Source organism: Lissotriton vulgaris, chromosome 2_1 (genome assembly GCF_964263255.1).
Source record: "Lissotriton vulgaris chromosome 2_1, aLisVul1.2, whole genome shotgun sequence".
In the NCBI taxonomy this organism is placed as follows: Eukaryota; Metazoa; Chordata; class Amphibia; order Caudata; family Salamandridae; genus Lissotriton; species Lissotriton vulgaris.
Window position 1 is genome coordinate 1,317,377,303 of NC_141687.1, and position 27,013 is coordinate 1,317,404,315.

At 47.1% G+C, this 27,013-nt stretch overlaps 1 protein-coding gene across 1 annotated transcript in view; it reads right to left on the minus strand.

Annotated features, from left to right (window-relative positions):
- ADCY5 (adenylate cyclase 5) overlaps nucleotides 1-27,013 on the minus strand; it is a 1,577,350-nt gene that overhangs the window by 149,114 nt on the left and 1,401,223 nt on the right. Inside the window, exon 14 of the mRNA XM_086957077.1 lies at nucleotides 1,040-1,204. Within this exon, the coding sequence (XP_086813203.1) occupies nucleotides 1,040-1,204 (165 nt within the window). The remainder of the gene's footprint in view (nucleotides 1-1,039; nucleotides 1,205-27,013) is intronic.

Below are 27,013 nucleotides of genomic sequence, written 5' to 3' on the forward strand. Positions count from 1 at the left end.
GATCAGGACTGCTATAACTAGAGCTAACCTACACAGAGAGGAGCCAGGCATCGTCAAATATGTGGGAACCCTAAACTCGGCAGGCCACCAAACTGCGAAGATCTATAAACTACTTAGCCCTACCACCCTGTCTCTAAACAAGAAAACAACAAACTCATGGGAGACACTTCTAGGCAGACAGTTAAACGAAAAAGAACAGGCACAAATGTGGTGCACAGCTACAAAAAACAAAATAACCCCACAGTTGGCGCAAACGAAATACTGGCTCCTCCACAGAGCCTACTGGACCCCCTCCAGGCTCCATAAAACTGGCATTGCAGAATCAAGCAACTGCTGGAACTGTCAGAAGGAGGAAGGCACCCTCGAACACCTCATCTTTGGATGCGTGAAAGTCAAGAAGCTCTGGGCCCAGATAAACGCATTCATAAACGACATGCTCAAAACAGACTTAACAATCAGCTATGTTAGCTTGGCGACAGGGCATTTAACAACGAACCTAAACAACAGAGAAGAGAAAGACCTACTTGACCTGCTGCTCACAGCGGCCCTAAAGATAATCCTAACGAACTGGAAGAATACGGCAAAAGCAAACTTCAAAACATGGATCAACTGGGTCACCTTCCTAAGAGGAGCAGACAACATTACAGGCAACTTCTCGAAAGAACATACCCCCAAGGAGCTCATGTGGAGACCTCTCGACGAACACTTAAAGGAAACACAATGACCGCCCCCCTCCCCCCCCTCTTTCTTTTCTTTTTTTCTCTTCTTCGACAAGCCAAGAAATATAGATAACACAAATGTACTGTATACAACTGCCAATGTATATGCCACTTATATTTTTCAATAAAAATTTTTTATAAATCAAAAAAAAAAAAGATACCTTCATAAACAGTACTTCATCAGTATTGAGCAGCGTTTAAAAAGAACAGTATAGCACAATGCTAGGATGGCGTTTCTAATCATTGTGACCAGAAATATGATTTTCACCAAAATATTTTTGAAAAAAAAGTAGGTAAAGAAGAAGAAGATTGCAATATACCTCTGGGAAGTTGCAGTTGGGTAAGGAGCTCCCGCAAAAGCCCTCCACGGTGCCCAGGCTATAGTTAAAAACGGAACCACTGATATGGCATGTGTTCACCTGGCTCGGCGTAATGTTGTACTCAGCAGCCAGGCAACTGTAGAGGTCCGTTCTGCTGCACATGAACTGGAAGAAAAAAATATGCATAATTAAATAAAGATTTCACAATCTGTTGTTCATTAGCATAAGACCGTCGAGGCACAGTCTGCTACATAAAATGCTAAACAGAACATACAATCTTAAGTTTTCCCTTCTGTTTTGAAACGAACATATGTGAGTGGTGCACTGCAACGTACACAGCCGTGTAGACTGCAGCTTATGCCAGGGCCGGGCCGGAAACTGAAAGCAGCCTGGTAATAAAATGCTGAGACCCCCCACACGCTGCAGAAGACCACAAGCTGATAAGAGTATGGCAAAGTCAATGCAGGCTACACCAAGCCGGGGAAATGTCCGATTTGGTTTGAGCTACATACACTGACAAAGATGGAGCCTGAAGAAATGGACATATAAAAACACTGTATCGCAGAGGTCTTCAAACTCTTGGATGCTGAGACCCCCCTGTCAACATTTTGAGGTGTAAGGACCCCCTCCTGACAAAAATGTCTAAACCTGTAGGTAGGCCTACTGGAGGTATGAGGCAGTTGAGGACCAAATTACGCAACAGGCTTGACTAAATTGTGTGGGAAGAAAATGTAAATGATGTTACGTGACGCAGCGTATTTTGGGATAGCATTGCTTCATTATTTTGAAATTATTATTTTACACACAGTAACACTGAGGAAAAATTTCACCCCATCAGAACCTGTTTACAACCAAAATATAGAAATTAACATCAGAGAGATTTCTAGTCAACCTTTGTGAAGGGCCCTCCACTTCGCAGGAATACAAGCTGCCACATTAGAAGCTCACCTGGCCCTGGCCGGGAGAATCAGGGGTCCTTTAAAACCCTGGCGGTTTTCTGCAGAGTTAAGCAGTTTACCCATGCAGTTTTCCTCTCACTCCCTCCCTTCCATCCCTCTCTCCTCTCCCAACCCTGGATCCCGCTCTCACTTTGCAGACCATTTTCTTTCACCCCTTTTTACAACTTCTGAACTCTCCCCATTCAACCTCTCACTCCACCTTTAATCACCTGTTGCCATTCTGTCTTTTTACTGCCCTCATCTCTAACAGTCTCTCGCATTTATCTCATGGCCTCTCTGGCCCCGTCACCACTTGTTCCCCTCAGCACTTCTCATTCACCTGGTCTCTTCATTCAACTTATTGTCAATTTGTATTAAACACCTCTCCGGTCCCCCCATTCATCTTTCACATCTCCCCTTTGTTCTAACAGAAGCCCTCACCTTTGGCTCACGCTCTCTTCTAGCGGGTCCACACTACTCTTCTGCAATTTAAATTTCTCCTCACCCCTGACCTCTTCAATCAAATTCTCTCAATCCCTTGCTGTCCTCTCTCATCCTCTCATCTCTCCTCACCAAGCATAGGGGTCGGACCTGTATGCTCCTCTCGGCCTGTGCCACTCTGCTTATTGTTCCCCAATTCAAGAAGGCATGAGTTGTCTATCTCGCTGTTTTGGTGCAGACCGCGCAGTTAGGGGACTTGCACCCTCCTTTGTTTCACTCCCTCAAGAATCGATTATCCTTTAGGAAGACATAAAAACCTTTCTATGCTCTGTAGGTTACCCCATTTGGCTGGTTATCCATCTCCTTCTGTGTGTTTCTCATTTGCCTTCCGGCAGCAGATGGTTATTAGCCCCAGGGCTTCTTTTGGTAACAGTAGCGCAGTTAAAATGTAAATAATAATAATCTGCAGAAGCAGGGGAGCCACTAGACCAGAACTTCTGGGGGAGGGGTACTAACACTCCCAGCCAGGGCTGGCCCTAACACTGGTTGCACCCTGTGCAACAGTCTTTTTTGGTGCCCCACCCCTGTTTCCTCCTTCTCCATGAATTCCCTCACTACCACTCACCAACAATGCACCTCATCTCTCTATAACACATTTCCAACCTTTGTAGTGGATGAATAACAACTACCTGCGCCTCAATGCGAGTAAAACTGAGCTTCTGGTGATAGGGAAGTCACCATTAATATGGTCCTCAGCGTGGTGGCCTCCCGAACTGGGGCCTACTTCGATCCCTGCGGCGCAGGTGAAAAATTTGGGAGCACAACTGGACGTTAATCTGTCCTTTGAAATCCATACGAGAGGGGTGGCGGGCAAATGCTACGGCATTTTCAAAAGCCTGAGAAAAACCCTGGATTTACTTCCTGCTACCAGTAGGAAAACACTAATCCACGCTTTAGTCACTCCCCACCAAGACTATGGGAACTCATTGTACATTGGTCCGAGTAAAAAAGGGCAGCACAGACTTTAATGTGTGCAGAATGCAGCCGCGAGGTTGGCATTGAACCTTCCCTGGAAGTCTTCCGGGAGGCATGTCCTTGCCTCTTTGCACTGGCTCCCGGTTCAAGAACGAATTGTGTTTAAAACCATGTGCATGGCACAGCGTATTGCACATGGTAAGGGCCCTATATACCTTCAAAAGTTATTAACCGAGTACCAGCCGAAGCGGATGTTGAGATCCCTGGGGAGTATGCTCTTCCAGGTCCCGCGTATTTATAGAGCACGGATGGGCGGCCGCTCTTTCAGATACCTGGCCAGCAAACAGTGGAACTCTTTGCCAATTGAGCTCGGTATGGAATCATCTGAACTGAGGTTTCGTCAGAAACTGAAAACTTACCTGTTCCCTAAGTTGGACTAAGCCCTGTCTTCTCTTGGCCCTCTGCTCTCTCTAGTTCACTATTGTAGTTCGCCCAGTCCTGCCTTCACAGCGCGGGGACACACTGTTCTTTGTGTAACCAGGCGCTTTATAAGCTTTGTTATTATTATTAACAAACATTTCATTTTTAAAGCGCTACTCATAGTTTACTCACACTAATTTCTGTGATCTGCATGGTACATATTCTTTGTAGCAGGCACATTAACCCTCTGCACTGTGTGGGTGTCAGGAGTGCCCATGTGAGTGCACGGTGAGCAATGAAACAGTGTGAGAGTAGGGTGAGAGGAGTGACTGCAGGGTGAGTGAGGTGGCCGTACATAATTTGGGTGCGGATGCAAGTTCAGAATGGGATGAGTGAATGAATGATTACTGCTGGGATTGTTTGAGTGAGTTGTATATTCAGCAGTGAGGGGGACAGGTGAGTGAAGTGTCACATGAGTGCAGGACGAGTAGTGTGCTTGTGTGACTGCAGGGTGAGGTATAGTGTGAACAGCTCAAGTGTATAGTGAGTGCAGAGTAATCACTGTGAGTGCAGGGTGAGCAGGTGAATGGTGTGGGTGAAGGTGATCAGCGTGAGTGCATTGTGATCGCTATGAGGACAGGGTGAGCATGAAAGTGAAGGGCGTGAAGGAGGAGTGAGTTGTCTGAATGCAGGGTCCATTCCCAGACACTTGAAGTAACCCAGCATGTTATTGGCGGCGGTGTAGGGTTTAAGATCTAAGTTAAATTATTGCTATTATGGCAGGGTGGAGGAAATAAATAATGTGCTGATCCTGCAACAAACTTCCAGTCTTATGGATACGGTTGGCAGTAGATTATTTTGATGGCCCAGTTGGTACAAAAATAAGCAGTCACCTAAAGCTGTATTTTAAGCACTTATATGTGCATACTTCAAACAGCAAATATAAATAGAAAGCACTTTGGATTGTGTTCTAGGACTGCCTCAATGATCCATGACTGATAATTAAAAAGAACAAACACAGAAAAGTCACATAATGAATTAATACATACTTGTTTATTTATAAATCTATTTAGTGTCAAGAGGAGGTCTCTGCAGGCTCTTTAAACAACACACACAGGCATTTTACTTTTGGCAACCCTACTTTATATTCCTTTTCATGAAATGCATTCTCACACTACATCAGTAAATGTAAAATACAAATGTAAGGAATAGGCAGAGTGGGACCCATGGGGTATTGGAATCAGGAAAAAACACTAAGCCTCTGTAACCAGTTTACAAAGGCATGTAAATATGTAAATGGTCTTTAAAGACCCATGAAAAACTCTGATGAGTGTGCTGGAGATAAGACTCCAGACACTGCCCAGCTGAGGCCCCAGCATCTCGAGTTACACTGCAGCAGCCTGGGCTGAGACACAGGGAAAGAGGGGGGCTGAAGCCCTTTGGCCTGAGCAGAAGTGTGACTGGGAGCGCGACCCCCTTTGCATTGCTCCACGGCCCCCCTGGGGGTCGCGCCCCACAGTTCGAAGACCCCTGCTGTATCGTATCCAAACAAACCAAACCAAAAACACTGTATCGTATTTTTAAATGTGGTACCTAGGTCTGCCCAGAAGAGGGCACTAGTACACCGCAAAAGAATGTTAGTACCTTTTCAAACGAATACGAAGTATCATTTGAAAGCAAACAAAGGAGTGTGGGAGTCTGAAAGATAATGACACCCTCAAAAAGCTGCAAACTTTGGACAGACATGGCTAACAATAATTACAGGTAAGGCGATTGGAGTAGTGCAGTAGAAATCAAATGTACACATTTTACGACTGCGGGCTTCACTCCTGGGGGAGACTCCGCACATAAAAAGATAGGCCTGCCTCTGCAGCCCTAGAATTAATATTAGTAAAATTAAACTTGTAGTTTGTGAACGAAAAATAAATAGTAAACTTCCACGGAAGTGTAGATGTGCCTTTGTGAATCGGTCTGTATATGAATACTAGTGTAATTAAGCACACAGATAGATCTGACTCCCCTACATTTCATGAACATAGGAGAAAGGTACATGTAGTGAGTGATATGCAGGGGCGGTTCCTCAGTTATGGCGGAGGAGTGTTGCCTCACTGCTTTCTCGCAGTGCGAGAAGCAGAACATAAAATGGTATTTTAAATACCATTATATTTTCTGCTTCTCACGCTGCGAGAAAGCAGAAAGTAGGGGTATGCCTGATTGGGGGCAGGCGGGAGGATACGCCTTGTTTGGGGTGGGCAGGTCAGGGAGGAGTGGCTTGCACCACTCTGAGTACACTGACTGTTTGGTCAGCACTGGGACCGACCAAAGCAGTCATGCGCACTCTACATTTTCTCAATGTGGCGCGGGACCGGGATCAGGTAAGTTTTATTTTTATTTTACCTACCCACCGAAGCCCACAGTAACACCCGTGTGATAACTCCTGCGCGACCCCCCACTCGCAACAATAGCGCGCAACTGGTGATATGTGTGGTAGATCACAGGCAGGGCCACTAGAGTTATTTGATTCCGCAGTCACAGGGTTTTCCTCATAATTGTAGAATTGCATTAAATATCTAGTCTACTTAAACTGTAGCCATACAGGGTTAATCTGTAAAAATGGTAAAATAGTGAGGGACTATTTCTTTAATGTGGTGCATTATGTCGCATAATTTGCTTATTCTTACTGTGTAATTTAGTCTACCCTACTGCATTCGTTGGTTCTCCTGTGCTGCATATTTCTACTGACCCCGTAGGAGACAAATGGTAGCAGAACAAAGAGGACCCAGTGCGGTATTGTAGCAGACTAGTTGGGAGAGATACGTAGGGGTAGACAGGAAAGGTCAGTGGCGGCTGGTGACATTTGAAAGTGGTGAGGCGTAAAACAATTCTGGTATTTCACTGCGGCGAGAGCATAGCAGGCGAGCATGAACCACCTACTGGGGGCTTGGGGGGTTCTCCCCCCCGAGTAAATTTGGAAAAAAGAGTGGACAAATGGTGCATTTTCACGCAAACCAGAAGGTGTGAAGAACAGCTCAGTCAATACTATTGTTTAGAGTTGTGGGAGTTAAGAAACATAATGAGAATGCTCTGGGACTATGGAACTAAATTGAACAACAAAATAAATTGCAATTTACTGGTACCGCAGTAGCACAACTATTGTTAATCACACTGGATAGAACCACAAGCTAACATGTACAATACCATGATTGACATTGTGATGAATTTACTTGGACACCAGCGCTTAGGGAATGTAGCTCATCATTTTATTATACAATGACAATTTGCTTCTTTAGGATTATATTATACCTCAGCAGCTCACTGTGAGTGACTCCTGTGGTGACAGCACAGCAGCAGTCACTAAGAGAGACGTCCTGGAGTAGGGCCCTTTGAGAGACTACAAGCAGCGTCCCACAGCAGCAGCTGTGAGAGGCTCCATGAAGACACATCAGTGACACTGAGAAACTTCTGCAGTATTCCTCCGCAGCTCACTGAGGGAGATTCCATGCCCCCTCCAGCAGCAGCCACTGTGGGAGTTTACAGCTGCAGCATGCAGAGTCTGCAGTTCACTAGGGAGACTCCCTACAGCCGGAGCAGGCTCCGTCCACCTCCCGCCAGAGCTCTTTAGGAAACTCTCTTGTCTGCCCCAATATCATGTGGCAGACTCAGCCTCACTGGGAACCACCATAGTAGTCACAGGCAATCCCAACAGGGAACCTCGTGCAGCCACCCTACATAATCCTCTGAACCTGTCCCATGTGCTCCCTGGCACAGGTGCTGCTGTCCTCTGAACACACTGTTGCAAATCCCTCTCTGAGGTGCACTTGTTCCTGGTCGGAGTTCATGGTATTATTATTAATTTGAGCCGGTGTGAAATAAGCCCAAAGTAACACAAAGAATTGAATTTGCTTAAACTGCTGATTGCACCGGGTAATGTCTGACTCCCCGGACAGCCATTTACTCCTTGTCTGTGAATGCCCTCCCCAAGGCCCGCTCCCAGTGTTGCTTCAGAGGGGTCAGATTGGCCTCCGTGTGTTGGCGAAGACAGGATGCGAACCACCGTGTCAAATGCCCCCCGGCGCCCATCACACGGACGTATTGCATCCTGTGGTGTGTGGGTGGTTTGTGAACCAGTGTACCCCACTTAGAGGACAGCAAGGCTATAAGTGCACGGTGCAATAAAAACTGTCCCGGCTGTAAATTCTCTCCAGCTATGAATTCCTGATATGGGATGAGTGAGCCATCTTGAAAAAGATCTCCCATGTCCTGGATGCCCTCCATGGCCCAGTGTCACAGTTCAGCTGATGTGGTGTTCTTTGTAATGGGATAGCAGGAGCACATGGAGTGGTAGTTCTGACGAGGGAAAGGCTCCTACGAAAGCATTTATAAGCTACTGTGAGTAAGAGCGTGTCCGGTGGTCTGGGCTTCGCACAGGGATGGAAGACAAGCAGTAAGACATGGTGCGCTAGTGGGGGTTGTAACAAAGCTGTGTCTGCCAAATTATGAGATGAGGGCTACCGGGTAACCCACTGCAGCTGAGAGGCTATGTAATAGTGCTCGAAATTAGGCGTATAACGAAATGATGTGTGTGCCATCTCCCAGAGTAATACCCTTGTCGACATGAGCATGGAGGTGGGCTGCAAGCCGCTCCACTGCTAGCGCAAAAAGTAGAGGGGGCAACGAGCATCCTTGCAGAGTCCCCTGTTGCACCTGTATGAGATCCGAAATATAGGGCCTCGTTCGAACCCGGACTGTCGGACGTTTGTATAGCAGTTGTATCATGCTAATAAAATATGGTCCCATTCCAAACCAAGCCAGAACAGCGAAAAAGAAATTCCAGGCTAGCGAATCAAAGGCCTTATCGAGGTCCAATACCATGCAGCCCAAGCGGGGTCATTCGATAGGGGCATACTCGGCTACCCGAAAGTAGCTTTGTATGTTTAAATTGGTATTACCGTGAGGGACAAACCCATTCTGGTTGGAATGCACCAATCCGTGGACAAGTGGGGCCAGCCTATTGGCTAAAATCTTGGCTAGAATTTTATAATCCGTGTGTAGAATTGCTATTGGTCGGGGGGAACCAGGAGACATTGGAACTTTGTCTGGCTTCAACAGAGAGACCACATTGGCTGTACACATAGAAGGAGGCAGGGCCTTTTTCAGTGATTGCAGCTTCTTAAAGAGAATACAGATGAGGCACCAGCCTTTCCGCATATGTCTTAAAGAATTCTGTCAGAAGTCCGTCAGGATCTGGCTCCTTGCCGGCTGCTATTGACGGCAGCACTTCCTTTATTTCATCGTTCATCAATGGGGAATCAAAGGCAAGGAGCTGATCTATTGTTAGCGTGGGCAGCTCCACCGTGTCAAGAAATGACTCCACACTTTGGCTGTTTCCTGTCTGCTGGGCAGTATACAGACTGGTGTAGTGGTCCATCATTCCAACATGTATGTCCCTCTAAGTACTCTGCCTGTGTCCTAGTTCATCCACCACCATCTGTATAGGGCGTTGGGGATGCTCTTGTCATATCAAATAGGCCAGTAATTTCCTCACTGTGAACAAGCCGAATGCACCAAATAATTATGGCACCTCAATCTTTCCAAAAGCGCCTCTCTTTCTGCATGAGCATCATCCAGCTGTTTTCGTTCATCTGGTCGAGCAATGGTCCGCGAATCAAGCTAGAGCAATTGTCCCTCAATGGCAGAAAATGACATGTCCAGTTGTTTATGAAAACTCCATGTTTTTCCCAGACAGTGTCCCCTAACCACTACATTAAAAGCTTCCCACTCTTACAAGGTTGACTCTGTAGAATCCGTATTGAGCTCAAAGTAACTGATCACCGCAGCTTCCAGCAAGCTCCGAAACACTTGGTCCTCTAGCACCGCTGTCTGCAACTGCCAGACCGGAGTCGAAGGCGGACCCACCTCCCAGGCCAGATGCATTAGTTGTGGATTGTGGCCTGAATGTGTCCGATCCAGGTAGTTCGTGGACTGTATCAGAGGGAGTAGAGTAGCGGATGTTAAAATATGATCAAGGCGCATATGTAAGTCGTGGACTGGGGAGTAGAAGGAATAAATTCTAGAATGCGGATGACACTCTCGCCAGACATCAGTAAGCGACCAATGACCCATCCAGGTACGTAGAAATTGTGCAATTGAGGAAACTGTGGTGTGATTTAGGGGAGGGAAGGAGCTAACAAGAGAAACATCAAACACAACATTGAAATCTCCCCCCAGTAGCCATGGGACATCCTTCCACCGGGGCAGGATAAGGCGCCCTGTGCAGTATTGAGGGCATAGATGGAGCCTAACAGGATAGACTGGCCATTCAGTTTACCTCCGACTAGCACAAACCGTCCAGCAGGATCCACCAACACCTCCTCCTCCTCCCAGGGAACCCCTGCTTTCCCCCATGTAGCCGCCCCTCCAGCCACCGAAGAGTAGTTAGTGCTATATATCTGACCACACCAGCGACGGTAAATTTCCCATTGCTGCTCTGCTGGTTTGTCAGGATAATCGGGGGATACAGAGCAGAGTGTCGTTAGAGCACGTCCGCCATTTTAGGTGCTTGGCCACGCCCCCATTTTAGTTTTAGTTTTCATGGGAAAACATACTGCTAGCTCTCTGCAGTTTACCACTCTCTCTCTAATAGTACTTTGCCCTCTTTTAAGTTTAACGAGAGATTTAATCAAATCATAAAGGGAATACATTCATTGAAAAACATATGAATACAACATTAGAGAATGAAAAAATAAAACGCTCGATCAATTAATAAATAAATAAGGTGCTTGGGGGGAGGGAGAAGGACTGAAATACACATGAAACCACACTGCATAATGTCCGATTGCAAGTATCAAGAAAATCTTATATCTATGTAATAAACCAATAACAATAGAATAAGGAAAAACATTACAGATAGGAAGGGAATCAAGGGGGTTTAAGAACTTCTTGAATTGCAGGTGAAAGTATAGGAAATCCTTTGGCAGAGTTATCTAAAAACTAAGTAATTAGTGACCACAATTCTTGCTGTTTCAAAACCAGAGACAAAGGGATGAATATATGCATATTGTATGATTATAACAGACTGCATACCACCATGCTTTTGATGATAACTGCATACAATCTTTCCAATGCTTAGTGATTTGTTGAAAAGCAACTGGATTCTGGAATTGACTAGCGCTGTGCTCTTTAACTGTGTTCCCCCTGTATAGCACTGTGTTAGCCCGCTTGGCAGCTAGTTCTTTGAGAAGATTGTAAACCGACCTGCTGGTCCATTTGCTGCCCCTGCCTCACTTTCACTTTCACCCTCCATTTTCTTTGTTGCAGTTCCCTGGCCCGCCCCTCCTCCCCGCTACGGCCTCCCAGCTGCAGCCCCTCCCACGCTCCGCCCCCTTCAACATCCATTTATGACCAATGCCTCCACGCGCAGCGTCCACGCGCTACGGCCACGCCGAAGGTGCGCCAAAGGTAAGCCCGTCTACGCCCGTCCGCGACTGGACCGCGCCCAGCGCCATACCCCCTGGTCCTCGTAATGCCCTCCCCTCCCGCATAACTTACGATGCCACCACCCTCCTAGCCCTCAACCCCGGCCATTCCTCCAACTGCGCCCAAGCCGCTCCTGGACACACCCATGGACCCTTTTCCTGCTACTCCTGCAAGTTCGACGGCACCAAGAACAACTCCTCATCCACGAACACACAACAGATATCCGACCCCAACCACCTACAATGCATCCTGCTCAACACCCGCTCGGTCCACAGACACGCCATTGACCTCTGGAATCTACTCGACACCATCTCTCCGGACGTCGCCTTCCTAACAGAAACATGGATGAACACCTCTTCAGCCCCAGACATCACCATTGCCATCCCGGAAGGCTATAAGATCATTCGCAAGGACCGCACCAGCCACACAGGAGGAGGCATCGCTATCGTTCATAAGAAATCCATCCGCATCTCAACCAGCTCAGACGTCAATCTCGCCAACTCTGAACACCTTCACTTCCAGATCCACATCGACCCCAAGACCACACTCAGAGGCACCCTCCTTTACAGGCCACCAGGACCCAGCGCACAATTTAGTGAAGATATCACGGACTTCATCACTCCACACGCGCTCCCCTCCGAGGACTACATCCTTTTGGGAGACCTCAACTTTCACCTTGATAAGAACAACGACCGCAACACCACCACCCTTTTGGACAACCTCTCAAACCTCGGACTTAAACAACTCGTCACTACCCCCACCCACATCGCAGGTCACACACTCGACCCCATCTTCACCTCCAGCAAGCATGTTTCCTTCAGCCACACCACAACTCTCCTTTGGACTGACCACAGCTGCGTTCACTTCACCTACAACAAGCCTACATCCAACAACCACCCCCGACCCACACTGCAAAGAAACTGGAACAAAATCACCATCGACCAGATCTCCTCATCGCTTCTTCAAAAAACCCCCGCCCAATCCTCTAACCCCGACCAAGCAGCCACCAACCTCACCCAATGGCTATCCAACAGCGCCGACATCCTAGCACCACTGAAAAAATGACAAATCAAACTAGGCAGCAAGAAGGCCTCCTGGTTCAACGATGACCTTAAGAAATCCAAGAAATTCTGTCGCTCCCTCGAGAAGGCCTGGAAAAAAGACCCAACCACCAGCACCAAGGACGCCTTCAAAAACGCCACCCGCATACACCACCAACTAATCCGAAATGCAAAGAAAGCAGCCTTCAAGGACCGTCTAGATAACAACGCCCACAACAGCAAGGAATTATTCAACATCGTCAAGGAATTTACCAACCCATCAGCCAACTCCAACGACATCACCCCCTCTCAAGCCCTCTGCAACTCCCTAGCTTCATTCTTCCACAACAAGATCGCAGACATCCACAACAGCTTCGACAACCAACCCGAAGACCAACACACCCAACCCTCTGCAGGACCTCCAACCCCCTTGAACATCCTCAATGACTGGAAGCCAATCTCTACCGAGGACACCATCCGCCTGATGAACTCTATCCACTCAGGATCCCCCACAGACCCTTGCCCTCACTACATCTTTAACAAAGCAGACTCCATTATTGCACCGCACCTCCGAGACGTCATCAACTGCTCCCTCAACTCCGCAACCTTCCCGGAAAGTTGGAAACATGCCGAACTCAGCGCCCTCCTGAAGAAACCCACAGCTGACCCCACCGAACTCAAAAACTATCGCCCTATCTCACTCCTTCCATTCCCGGCCAAAGTCATCGAGAAAGCTGTCAACAACCAGCTCGCCGCCTTCCTCGAAACCAACAAATCCCTCGACTCCTCACAATCCGGCTTCCGAGCCAAGCACAGCACCGAAACCGCCCTCATCGCAGCAACAGACGACATTCGGACTCTACTGGACAATGGAGACACAGTCGCCCTCATCCTCCTCGACCTCTCCGCAGCCTTCGACACAGTCTGTCATAGCACCCTTTTACAGCGCCTCAGAAACGTCGGAATCCAAGGAAAAGCACTGGAATGGATCACCTCGTTCTTCACCGGAAGAACCCAGAGAGTCCGCCTTCCACCATTCAAGTCAGAGGCTACTGAAGTCATCTGCGACGTACCTCAAGGGTCCTCACTCAGTCCCACCCTCTTCAACGTTTACATGAGCCCCCTCGCGACCATCGCACGCCAACATAACCTCAACATCATCTCCTACGCCGACGACACTCAACTGATCCTATCACTCACCAGAGACCCTAACACAGCCAAAACCAACCTACACGAAGGAATGAAAGAAGTAGCCGAATGGATGAAGCACAGCCGTCTGAAACTGAACTCGGACAAAACAGAAGTCCTCATCTTAGGTACCTCCCCCTCCGCCTGGGACGACTCTTGGTGGCCAGAGGCCCTTGGAAAAGCACCCATCCCGACGGACCACGCACGGAACCTGGGCGTCATCCTGGATTCCTCACTCTCGATGAACAGACAAGTCAACGCCGTCTCTTCATCTTGCTTCAACATTCTTCGCATGCTCAAAAAAACATTTCGCTGGATTCCTACCGAAACTAGAAAAACAGTCACTCACGCTCTGGTCACGAGCCGACTGGACTACGGAAACACCCTCTACGCCGGCACCACCGCAAAACTCCAGAAAAAACTACAACGCATCCAGAACGCCTCAGCCAGGCTCATATTAGACATCCCGCGTAAAGAACACATCTCTGATCACCTAAAAAACCTCCACTGGCTCCCCGTCAATAAGAGAATCACTTTCCGGCTCCTAACCCACGCACACAAAGCACTCTACGAAATCGGACCCGAATGCCTCAACACACGACTATCCTTCTACACCCCCTCCCGCCAGCTACGATCCTCCAACCAAGCCCTTACCACTGTACCTCGCATCAACAAAACCACCATGGGAGGTAGATCCTTTTCCTACCTAGCAGCTAAAACTTGGAACTCACTTCCCACTCACCTTCGCCTTACTCAGAACCACCTAGCATTCAGAAAGCAACTCAAAACATGGATATTCGACGAGTAACTCCCCTCCCTTCTTCAAGCGCCTTGAGACCCTCTGGGTATGTAGCGCGCTATACAAATCTTTGACTCGACTTGACTTGACTTGACTTGACTATATTTAAACAAAATATGGAATTAATCTAAACCCAAACTTGATGCCAGAAGTGATGACAAAGGAACCAGTAAAAAGTAAATGTTTACGGTCAGCTTGTTGTGCAAAGCACATCCAACATGTATCTGGACTATCGGATTACTTTGCCCTCTTGATCATTGATCAGGATACGTTGTCACCAGGACAGCCTTTTCTGGAGACTCACTTTGGAGCCTTGCTTAGTTGTCCCTCTCTTGACTGAATTCACTGGGATGGATCCATGGTGAAAGGGATTCCCAGGAAGTCATTAGTGCACTCCTCTTCCCCCTCACCCCAATTTTGTAGGCAGAAGCTGCAAAGTCGGTAGTGTAGAGGGATCCTCATGACCTTTTCTAGTTTCCTTAACACTATGCAGCCTTATTCTTTTTTCTTTACCCCGGTATAGCCAGAGGAAGCGGCACGGTATACAATGCATTTCAATCGAAAGGGGCCCCAAAAAACTGGAAGGCCACTTCCCAGCATGATGGAGCCAGTGGCTTCAGCTAAAAGCAGACCGAGAGCATTCGTATTACACTGTTACTCATTGTTTTACCTGCCTTTCAAAATATTTCTTTTAAGGGAATATCTTTTTCTTAGTATTTGTTTAGCCATTGTCCCCCATTGGAATGTGGCCCAGATGTATTCAGAATGCCCCTGTGCTGATCAGAAATGAGCCCCTCATTACCTTACACCGGCTCTGGGTCTATCCTCATAGAGTAAAGACTGCGAGGAGGGAGACAGTTAAGAAGACTGGGATCTAGTTCAGGAGCCGCAGGTCTCAGGGAAAAGTGGCGGGTGGAGAAGCGCAGGCGGGGAGATATGAGACGACAACAGCAGACAAAAAAAAATAACTTACCTGCCGCCTGCCACATCGCCACTCTTCTGCAACACAGGCTGAGGCTACCAGGCACCCCCACGACCAATCCAGACATTGTTCTAATGCTGTTTGCAGCAGGATAGAAGCGCAGGGATCGGTCTGAGCACCCTGGATTTGCACTCCCATGGGGACTAGGGGTCTGTGACTGCTGTGTCCAACCCTGCAACGCAGCTCGGTTGGAAACATCTCAGTGCACATGCCGGTTTGGCCAAACCCACATGCACACTTTGCAGCGGTGCCCACCACTCCTCGTATGCCATCATCGCAATGGCCCCTCCCCTACATGCGACCCTATGAAGTTAAATACAATGATAAACCTGGGTTATTATTTTTAGTTTTGCATCTGTGCTGGCAGGGGAGTGACGCTCCTTCACCATAACGGAGGACCCGCCCCTAGTCTAGTTATTTACCGGAAATCGTTATCACTCCGAGTCCACATCTTCTCCGTCAGAGGCCAGCTCCTGCTCTCTCAAATCCCAGTATGCGAAAACATCATCGACACAACGTGCTTGGACAAGGCTTGTGGGATGGGAGATGAACTTAGGAGCCCCGGGAAGGGGAGAAGCTATATGGGAGATTTATGAAAAATATTTAGCAAATAGAACAATATTTTTAGGGTTTCAGACAATTCTGATATCTCTGAGGAGAGAATGCTTGTCAGTTAGTAAAGCGATTAAGTAATCTGGCAATTTTTTAATGAAAATCTCCAAGCAGACAGTCTACCTGAGGGCCTTTATTATGACATTTTCCATAAGAATTGAGCATCAAGCAGAAGCTGTGGTTATGCCTCATTTTTGATTTTGAGATGAAAACACAAAAGTGGTTGTGGAGGGTTCAAGAGGAGGGTACTGACGTCTCTTTTTTGCACTTATCAGATAAATGAAGGTGTGTGACACGCTGTGTAATATCCAGTGCTTCTCCGCACAAGTGCATGTCTTCATGGCAGTGACAATGTGTGTTCATACCAGGGTGACAGGGGAGCACCCTCACTGCCTACACCAACTTTCCCTAAGAATTCTGATAGATGCAGTCGTCAATAATGTTCATACTCGCACAAGCCCGAGTGGCCATAGCGGGCATCGGGCTTTTACCCGGGAGGCTGGAAGGATAGGGAGGGGGGGGGGGGCGGTTTGGCAGAGGGTGAGGGCCGGTTTTGCAGCGGTGCTGCTATATGGGCCCCTAGTAACACAAGCAGCAGTGCTTCACACTTGCCCCTCCTCCTCCCATTGGGGGACTGGTCTGACAAAAGTAACAGGGCTGCTTTGGGTTCCCAGTCTGGCCCTGTACTCACAATCAATTAAGTGTTGACACAGACAGTATTGTACATCCTTGGACATGCATTTCATGGTAACTGGCACTCTTTAGCAAACAGTAATCCCCTCATTTGGGGTATTGGGCAAAGTAGCTTTCAGAATATGTGGTTCTGCACCACTCCAAGCACATAGGTGTATCCCAAGGTGCGTCAGATCAACATGTTTGGTAAATGTAAACAATGGGAGAGGGGAGCACATACCTGGCTGGACCAGTTCTCCCAATGCATTCTGGTGCGCACAGTACACTGTTGAGGGCTACATCTACACTGGAGGAGGGGGGCAAACTATGAGCATAAACCTTAGGGAAAACTGCACCTACGATAGTGCATTGGGAGAACACGAGCAAGCACACAGGCAGAGTGCACCCCTCTCCCCACTGTGTAAAGACCTCAAGTGGCAGAATGGAGAAGAGGACACATGCCTGGACCTCTGGGACCCGAACCCCAGGGGGCGTCTCATGCATCATTATGTGAGCATGAATTATTTAAAGACTAATTTAGGTGGTTATTGGGTATCAAAGGAGTCAATGTGTGTGGGCGCTACAAAGCAGCAGTGTTTTTTCTGCTAGCACGGTTACCAGTGGTAGTTGAGGGTCCCGTTGCACCCCGGTCATATCTGTCTTTCACATTCCTCCCAGGGTTCGGGGCTCATTTTCCATTCTTGTACCTTTGTTATGCCACTGGTTGCATTGATGCTGAAAAGTATCTCTCCGGATTTCTTCTGCCCTGGCAGGCAGCCAATCATGGTTTTCCCTCTCCATGGCGACTATACAGCTCTCGGCCATAACTGCAAAAGTGAGAGCTTTGTGTTTGGTGATTAAACAGCAAATTATGAGAAAATAGCACAGTGGTAGCCCATAGTGGTGACTAAGAGAGTGGATGCTGGCCTTGTGGCATAGACACCATTTACATATAATCATAAGCAGGATCCAACATCATGTCACGCCATGGAGTGTGAGAAGCAGAAACATAAAACGGTACTCTGTCTTTTCTTCATGTAGGCTGCATGCAGAGAGAAAATGGCCTCCCCATAGGCGCCTGGCTAGTCAGCGGCCCGACCAGTCACAACGCTGCCGTTTCAGCGTTGTGATTGACTTAGGGGAGGGGAGGGGAGGGAGGCTGCCTGCTTTCTGTTCTTGCTGGAGGAAGGAGAGAAGGAAAATGTGGGTCCCAGCCAGTCGGACGGTGGAAAGGTACGTTTTTTAAATGTATGAAGCCCCTCCTATCCTAGCAACACTCCCCCCACCCATGATTAATGCTGGCCATGACTGCATGGAGTATGGTGGCCTGGTGGCGAAGTTCCTAATTGAGTAAACAGACCAAATACTAAATGCAAATGCCCCAATTGATCGCAACGTGTGATTTGTGATAAATTATTTCATATCACTCTACCTCGGCCTGAACGTCTGCATTAAATGTTATATATAAAACCAGAGGTCGAAGTTAGCAGGATCAGTGGGTCACGACATGCACACACTTTTTTAATTTAACAAAAACAGCGCCCCTACATTCTGTTAAACGTCTGACAGTTGAGATGCCTTGACTAAAATAGAAGAGAGAGGGACTCCTCTGCTGTGAAGCTGATGATGGGGCAGACAGCTTAACAAAAATCAAACTTCTTGCCAGGCCAGCCTTCCCCGAAATAAATGTAAATGTAAATCTGCAAATGTAAGTCTGCTTGGAAGCTGGAATTGGCTTAAGTTGTCGAGTTCACTTGAAGCTTGTGATGACAAAAATATATTCTTTGTGAGAGGTATTCTACAGGTGTTACCAGTTGAGCTGTGGAGTGGGTGCTTTCAAGGGGTGGGAATAATAGATGTTTGGAATGAGTACAGTCTCGTATATATGAAATCTGCTTTGGAAGCACTTCTTTTTATGTTGAACCTAAACCTTTTCATGCATTTTGAAGCAGACTATCTAATATTGTGTGAAATGCAAGTTTAAAATAATGACTTACATATTCACAGAGATTTCTGTCACAAGTTGGAATATTGTAGCAATAAAATATCTATTACTATTCCCCACTGAACCAACCTATGTTTATTTTTATGCGGTCAAGGTAGAACGAAAATGCTCTTTTTGGGTCCAGACAGTGGAGTTGCTCCTCCTCTTTAAAGGGAAGTGGAGAGGCGTAAAAAGTAGGCAAGGTGAAGGATTGGCCTACATGAAATGGAGTGACTACTTTTAGAAGAAAGGAAGGTCTTGTGCAAAGCATCAGTTTGTCAGGATAAATGGTGAAGTAAAGAGGCTTGGGTGATCAGGCCTCAAGCTTACTGCCCCTACGGACAGATGTTATTGCAACCAGGAAGGCTGTCTTAATGTAAGGATCCTGGGGGGAAAATTGTGCAGACGCTCAAAAGGAGCACACGTAAGGAGAGTGAGGATGAGAGTGAGGTCCCCCTAAGGAATAACAAATGGAGAAGTCGGAAACAAATGTTGTAAACATTTCAGAAACCTATGTTCTGGATTTTAGGAGATTGCTAATCATGCAGCTGCAGGAAAGCGGAAAAGGCAGAGAGATAGCCCTTCGGTGTGCCCAGAGCAGAGCCCTGCTGAGCAAGGGAAAGGATGAACAGGAGAACATGAGAAGGGGGATAGAAAGGGGATCAATGTGTCTTTCTGTGCATCATACCACACATTTTGCCCAGTGAAAGGCATAAATCATGTTGGTGGAGGGATGCCTGGCAGCCAAGTTAAAGTCAGAGACTTTGGGTGGAAAGTCAAAAGCTGTCAACTGTCGCTGCTTAGTTTCCACGCAAGAAGGTGGAGCCAGGGGCGGCTCCTCCAGTATGGTGGAGGAGCTTCGCCCCACTGCTTTTAAGCAGTGTGAAGAAGAGAAACATAAAACGATAATAAATTTAAGTTTTTATCATTTTAGGCTACATGTCCTGCTGCTTCGCGGGCGGGTGGGCGGGGCTGCTCTGCTCACAGGGCAGGGGAGGAGTGGTTTTCCCACTCCTAAGTATGCAATTACTTTTTGGTAGTCCCTCTCAGGCTGCCCAAACCAGTCAGTGCACTTCACTGTTCTCCATGCAGGCTGTGTCATGGCACTCAGACCAATCACAATGCTGCATTGTAGCATTGTGCATGGCTTAGGAGAGGGAGCCTGGCTGACTGCTTCCTGTTGCTGTAGTCGGAGAGCAGGAGCAGTGAAGCAGGACTGGCCTCAAGGTAAGTTTACTTTTTTTTGTTGCCCTACGTAACACCACCCGTGACCCCCACCTGCCCCCCCCCCCCCGCCCCCACTCGCAAGCCATGCCGGCTGCCGCTGGGTGGAGCATTGACAGGTTCAGGTGGAGAACCCTCTCCTGCGGCAGAAGATCCACCCAAAGTGTAAGCCTGATCAGAGGAGAAATGGCCATGCTCAACATCTAGGGATACCAGACTCTCAGTGCCCAATCCAGGGCCACAAGAATGACTTGGGCCCTGTTGTTCCTGATCTTCTTGAGAACTCTGGCCGGAGTGTTATGGGTGGGAAGGTGTACAGGAGGCCTGAGCTCCACTAATGGACCTGAAGTGTCTTTTAGCCCTGATTATGCTTCCTAAGTTCAGGACTCTAGTAGGCCTAGAAGTCATTATATTGACAGTAGTACCTTTATGCAAGGCATAGCTTAGTTTTCAGTATTTGGCAACTGGAAGATGGATTTAGGAGAATAATGAATGCGGTGTTATATTCATGAACAACAAGTTACTTATCTTTGGTAACTCTTATTTTGACTCTATCTAACCATAGACTCCTCACCTTAGAATATTCCAGACTTGATCTGGAAAATCATGAGCTGTACCGCTGCATGCCAGTAGGTGGCATCAACCAATTTAGCGTTATCACCATCTGCGTCAAAACTGACATGCAAGGTGACCGTAAAGGTGCCAGCCGAGCACACTGATATCAGTTTCTTTTGTGACTGTTTCAGGTCAAAAACACCGAACCGCGACTGAATGAGTGACCAGTGTGCAGAAGCCAACAAGATCTTTTGGGTGAAGACCACATTTCACAGAGCAGGAGGATGGGAGGGTCGGTGAGGAAACTGTGTTTGGATAGTGTCTCTACCGGAAAAAAATAATTAAACAACACGGGGTGGTGATGGACAGAGTTTCTGAATTAATCAGAATACTCTCACCCAGTCAAGAGATCAGGGCTTAATCCAACACCGTTTTTTTTCTGCTTAATTCAGAAACTCTGTCCATCACCACCCCCTGTTGTTTAATTATTTTGTCCACCATAAGCGTGGAAAGGTATACTCAGACGTGAGTCCCTTGCTCATTGCACCATCAGGATTCAAGCAAGCCGGGCCGAAGATGGCTGAAATGCCAGAAACCGGTCCCCGGAAGCTTGTTTCCTTTCCAGTGAAAGAATTGGCTTGGTAGTTTGGTTTGCCCTGTTCCCATGATGCACTGGGCCACGGACAGACTAATTTGCATATAGCCAGGTTCTGAGCTGGGATGGTGCAGTGAGCTAAAAAACGGTGTTGGATTAAGCCCTGATCTCTTGACTAGGTGAGAGTATTCTGCTTAATTCAGAAACTCTGTCCATCACCACCCCCTGTTGTTTAATTAATTCTACCGGAAAAAAAGCCTTACCAAACATAAGTAACTTGTTCTTCTGATAGACAATAATAATTGCAGATTCATCATCTTAAAATAGATACCCAAGCAATGCCTTCCCGGAGGCTGGTCTGCGAACTGGCTTAAACCAAAAAATTCCTGAAGGACCAAATGAGCAAAAGGTACCATTTCGACCGACTTGACTGTCCAGGCAGTAGTTGTTTGTGAATGTGTGCAGTGATGCCCACATAGCAGCCTATGTCCTGGGTAGGCACTCCAAGTGCTAATGGCGTAATGGCTTGGTGGAATGAGCACCCAAGCCTTCAGAAGGCCGCTTCCTAGCAAATGTGTAGCATATTTTTTTATGCAGAGCACAATCCAATGGAAGATGGTTCGTTTCTGTGCTGCCTTGCCTTTTTTTAGCTCCAGTGAACTCAATGAAGAACTAATCATCTACCTGGTGTACTTTTGTACAATCAATGTAAAAGGAGAGGGCTCTTTTTATGCAAAAAAAAAAAATCTTCCTTGGAATGATGAGGTGGAGTTCCAAAATATCGCCAGAGTGATGTTCTGGCTGAATTGTAATGGAATCACCACTCTTGTCAGGAAAGAGGCCCAGGTTTGAAGAACCAGTTTGTCTGAGTAGAAGATCAAGTAAGGAGGGTTGACAGAAAGAGCATAAAGCTCGCTTACCCTCCTGGCCAACGTAATTGCCACTTAAAGGGCTATATTGAGCATCAGAATCATCAAAGCGCAGCACTGCATGGGTTGAGCCGGGAATAACAAAAGGGGCAAGTAGGAACAAATGGAGTAAGCCCATAGGAAAACGTGCCACAACAAGTGAAATAAAGAGGGTTGATCCAGCAACCGCAATAAGCTTACAGTAGCAGATAGATAACATTTAACAGTGCAGTGGGCAAGGCCTTGTCAGCTAAGAATAGCACAACCAACACCATCTTTGACAAGGAGGCAGTAAGTGGGTCAACTTGTCATGAATAGCACCAAGCCACTAACCAACAGCAGGCGTATACTGTCTGTTAAGGGACACCTGACTGTCAGAATTACATTACAGATTTCGGGAGGAAGACATTCAACTGTCGTCACTTAATCTCCAGGCATGAAGGTGGAGAGTGTGCAGGAGTAGGTGCAAGACCCTTCCCTGCCCTGCTGCTGCAGCAGGAGATCCTCCCAATGGGGCATCCTGATCATAGGATGAATGCTCATGCTCAGGAGTTCTGGATACCAAACTTCCCATGCCCAGTCCAGATCCACAAGGATGACTTGAACCTGGTCGATCCTGCTCTTCTTCAGAATTCGGGGTAGGAGTGGTATCAACAAAGAGACGTACAAGAGTCTTGAGTTCCTGTCTGGAACACATCTCCTTGTGATAGCAGCTTTGGAAACTCCAATGCACAAAACTGCTGATAGTGAGTGTTCCCAGCGGTGCGAACAGGTTGAGTCATGATTTTCCCAAATCTTGGAAAAGACTTCGCATCACCTCTGGATGCAGATGACATTCATGGTCTGTGAGCTTTGATTGCTGAGTTTGTCTGCTCTGGTGTTCAGAGATCCACAAGGTATTGTACGACCAGGAAGATTTCCTGTCGTTCCATCCATTTCCAAAAGTGCAGTGCCTTCCGGCACAGGGCTCACTACCCCACTCTGCCCTGCTTGCTGCAATACCACATGGTGGTAGTGTTGACTGTGACCACCTGAACCAGCCTGCCCCTGATGGATAGGAGTAAGGCTTTCAATGCCAAGTGGATAGCCCTCAGCTCCAGAAGGATGAGCTGAGATTCCTCCAGAGCCTTCTGATCGCCACCTCTCCCAGGTGGCTGCACTATCCCAGAAGTGATGAATCTGTCTTCACTCAATGTAAAGAATTAAGGGAACCATACTATAGTTCATAATTGACGAAATTATATAAATTATAATGACTTTCATGGCCATCAATCACACTACATATTGTGTCTATCTATCAATTTTGTGGAACATGTTTCTATTTCAACAATGCTATAAACTGTTTTGAGATTGTATGGAAGTGTGATTGACAGACATGAAAGTGAGTATATGCATATTATAGATTGCTCAATTGTTAAGAATTAAATAAATGATATTTTGTAATTTTGATAGATAGTTGTTGCTGCCTTGGTTCTTTCCATTCATTATTGTTTATATAATTTCGTCAATTATCAACTATAGTATGGTTGCCTTAATTCTTACATTGATTGATTTTTCCCTACCTTAAGGAACCTCACATAGTAGGGGGCCTCTTCTTTTACAAATTCGTCATCACTGTCAGCTCAGGGTGGGATAGGGAGAGGGGTCTGCTGCTGACCTAATCACAGTTCATTTACCACTGCTGCAATTTTTTGGCAGTCTCCCTTGAGATCTGGACCAGGTTTGAGAGATATCCCTGGTGCTGTGCCCACTTAGACTTCAGGTCCTACTGCAAGACCAGCATGTGCCATCTGGCATGTTTCACCTGCAGGATGCAGGAGACCATCAGACAAAGCAACCTCAGAGTCAATCTCACAGAGATCCAAGACTGAGGCTAAAACAGCGGGATCATAGCCCGATTTTGCAAGGCTCTCCACTCTGGAGAGTGAGCCCATAACTTCACAATGTCCAAAATGACTCAAATGAAATAGAGCAACTGAGAAGGAGTCAGTTGTGATGTTGACATGCTGATAGTGAACCACAGCAAGTGCAGAAGGTTTGCCATTGTCTGGAGGTGTGCAATGTCTGTCATCTAGATGGAGGAAGACAGGAATCTGTGACCTCTGCAGATATGCTAGAACCACTACCATCACTTACATGAACACCTGAGGAGCAATAGTGAAGTGAAAGGGGATCACAACAAATTAAAATGCTCCTGGGCTACTGTGATCCGCAGGTACTGAATGTGGGCCTGCAGGACTAGACTGTGGAAATACACATACAGGAGCTCCAATGCTACCATCCAGTTTCTGGGATCCAAGGCAGACAGGACCAGAGCCAAAGTGAGCATTTTTTAATTTCCTATTCCATTGGAAGTCATTGAGAGGTTGAAGATCTAGGATAGGACAGAGACCTCTGTTCTTTCTTGGCACCAAAAAGTAGAAGGAATAACAACTAAGCCCTACTTCTGATGCTGGGCCCTCTCTAGGGCAAACCAAAAGGCGAGGCCTATTGGTTTTGCCACTGCATATTTACTCTCCTATGGGGGTTTGGGCCGTGCTTAGGGGGACACTACTCAGTAGGGATCTACATTGAAATGCTTAAGAAAGTGAAAATGCTCATGAGGGCGGTAGCGAGTCATGCAAGAATGAGGTTTATGCCTCACAGGTGCCAGGTATGCCCATTGTGTGCAAGGTGATCGAATAATCCTTAAGGTAAAGTAAGGCTGAAGCCTATGGCCTGAGAGTGGTGCTAAATTAATGAAAAAATGATAGAAAATGTTGTCATTTCCCAGTGGCTGGGAAGCACTCCACCTCAATCAATGGGAAGCACTCCACATCAATCAATGGGAAGCACTCCACATCAATCAATCAATCAATCAATCAATTAATCAATCATTCATTTGTAAGGCACACTGCATACTCGCGAGGGTCTCAAGGCGCTGGGGGGGGAGGGGGGCGATATTGAACAGCCAGGTCTTGAGTATCCTCGTGAAGGTCAGCAGGTCTTGGGTCTGTCGTGGGCTCAGTGGGAGGGTGTTCCATGTCTTGGCGGAGAGGTCGGAGAAGGATCTCCCACCGGTGGTTGTTTTTCAGATGCGCTGGACGGTGGCGAGTGAGAGGTCGGCGGAGCGTAGCTGGCGCTTGGGGATGTAGCAGGAGAGCCGTCTGTTGAGGTAGGTTGGGCCGGTCTTGTGGAGTGCCTTGTGTGCATGGGTGAGGAGCTTGAAGGATATCCTCTTGTTGACAGGGAGCCAGTGCAGGTTTCTCAGGTGGGGGGGTGATGTGGCGTGGTACGTCGAGGATCAGTCGTGCCGAGGCATTTTGGATGCGTTGTAGTCGTTTAATGAGCTTGGTCGGGGCTGCCGCGTAGAGGGGGTTTATTTATTTTATTTATTTATTTTTGATATTTGTAAAGCGCATCATATACCCTCAGGCATCTTGGCGCTAATGAAACCAGTTATTTGTGATGGTTAGCGTGAGGAAGGAGCAGTCATTGATCGAACAGCCACGTTTTTAGGAGCTTGCGGAATTGAAGGAGGGAGGAGCTCTCCCTGATGTTTAGGGGTAGCGTGTTCCAGAGCTTAGGGGCAGCCACCAAAAAGCGTAGATCGCCCCAAGATGCCGTTTTTGTGCGAGGAACGACCAGTTGACTGAGAGTAGTTGAGCGTAGAACTCTGCTAGGTCTGTATCGTTGTAGCTGTTCTTTCAGGAAGTGGGGTCCTTGGTTGTTGAGCACCTTAAACACGATACAGAGGGACTTGAAATGGATTCTGTTTCGAATGGTGAGCCAGTGGTAATCCTTTATACTTTTGGATATTGATTCGTATTTTGTTTTGCCAGAGAGCAGACGTGCTGCTGCATTCTGGATAGTCTGTAGTTTGGTTATTACTCTGGATTGGGCATTGAGGAAGAGGCAGTTACAGTAATCCAGAGCAGAGAGGACAAGAGAGGTGACCAATGTTTTAATGGCTGATTCCGGAAGAAAAGGACGTATTTTTCTTATCATCTTCAGTTTTAGATGTGCCGCGGACACTGTTTTATTGGCATGATGCATGAAATTTAGGCCTTCGTCGAAGATGATTCCGAGGTTCCTGACTTTGGCGGTTGGGGTGGGAGGGGTACCGAAGGCATCTGACCACCAGCATGATGGCCAGGCTGGGCGAAGGGGTCCGAAAATGAGCACCTCGGTTTTTTCTGAGTTTAATTTAAGGCAGTTGGTGGCCATCCATTCTCCTATGTCTACAAGTCCTTTCTTGAATTTTTCTGCCACTAGTTCTCCGTCCCCCTTGATAGCCAAAACCAGTTGGGTATCATCGGCGTAGGAGGTTAGGCTCATCCCGTGTGCTTTGATGGTTTTAGCAAGGTCCGCCACATAAATGTTAAAAAGTGTCGGACTCAGGGATGAGCCTTGAGGTACTCCACAAGGAGATGAAAGTTGGGCCGAATGAAAGGGTCCTAAGATGACAGCCTGCGTTCTTTTGGCTAGGAAGGAGGCAATTAGGTCTTTGGCAGTGTGGCAAATGCCAAATCCCTCGACACGGTCGACCAGGATGGTATGGTCGACCGTGTCGAAGGCTGCTGATAAATCCAGCATTACCAGAATAGCTGTTCCCCCCTGATCCCTGATTCCGTAGTCGAGTCTGCTGCTGACGAGGGCCTGGGTGACTGTCTTTATTGTATCTGTATGGATCCATCTGTAGATCTTGCGGAGCATGCGGAGGGTGTTGAAGCATCAGGAGGAGACGGCGTTGACTTGCTTGATTATTGAGAGCATTGAGTCTATCGTTCCTATACACTGAAAATCTATCTGTACATTATTTCGGTCCATGAACAAGAATATTAAGTTAGTTAATTTCATTGATACTAAAGCCATAATCTAAGAGTAAAAAAGGAACGGAAAATCAGTACTAGAGGCAAGTAATGTATCAGAATTTTTTTTTTTACATTTTGACCTTTCTAGTCCTGCATGGGCAGCTACTCTCTATAGTCTCTTGGAGAACTGTCTGTATACACAGTCTCTATTATAATAATAATAATAATAATGCAGCATTTATAGAGCGCCTGGCTACACATAGAACAGTGTGTCCCCGCGCTAATCACTGATAAATTCAACAGAGGACCTGAGAGAACGGGATTATGAAATGGGGAAGAGGAGTGTTTTTAATTTCCTCCGGAATCCTATTT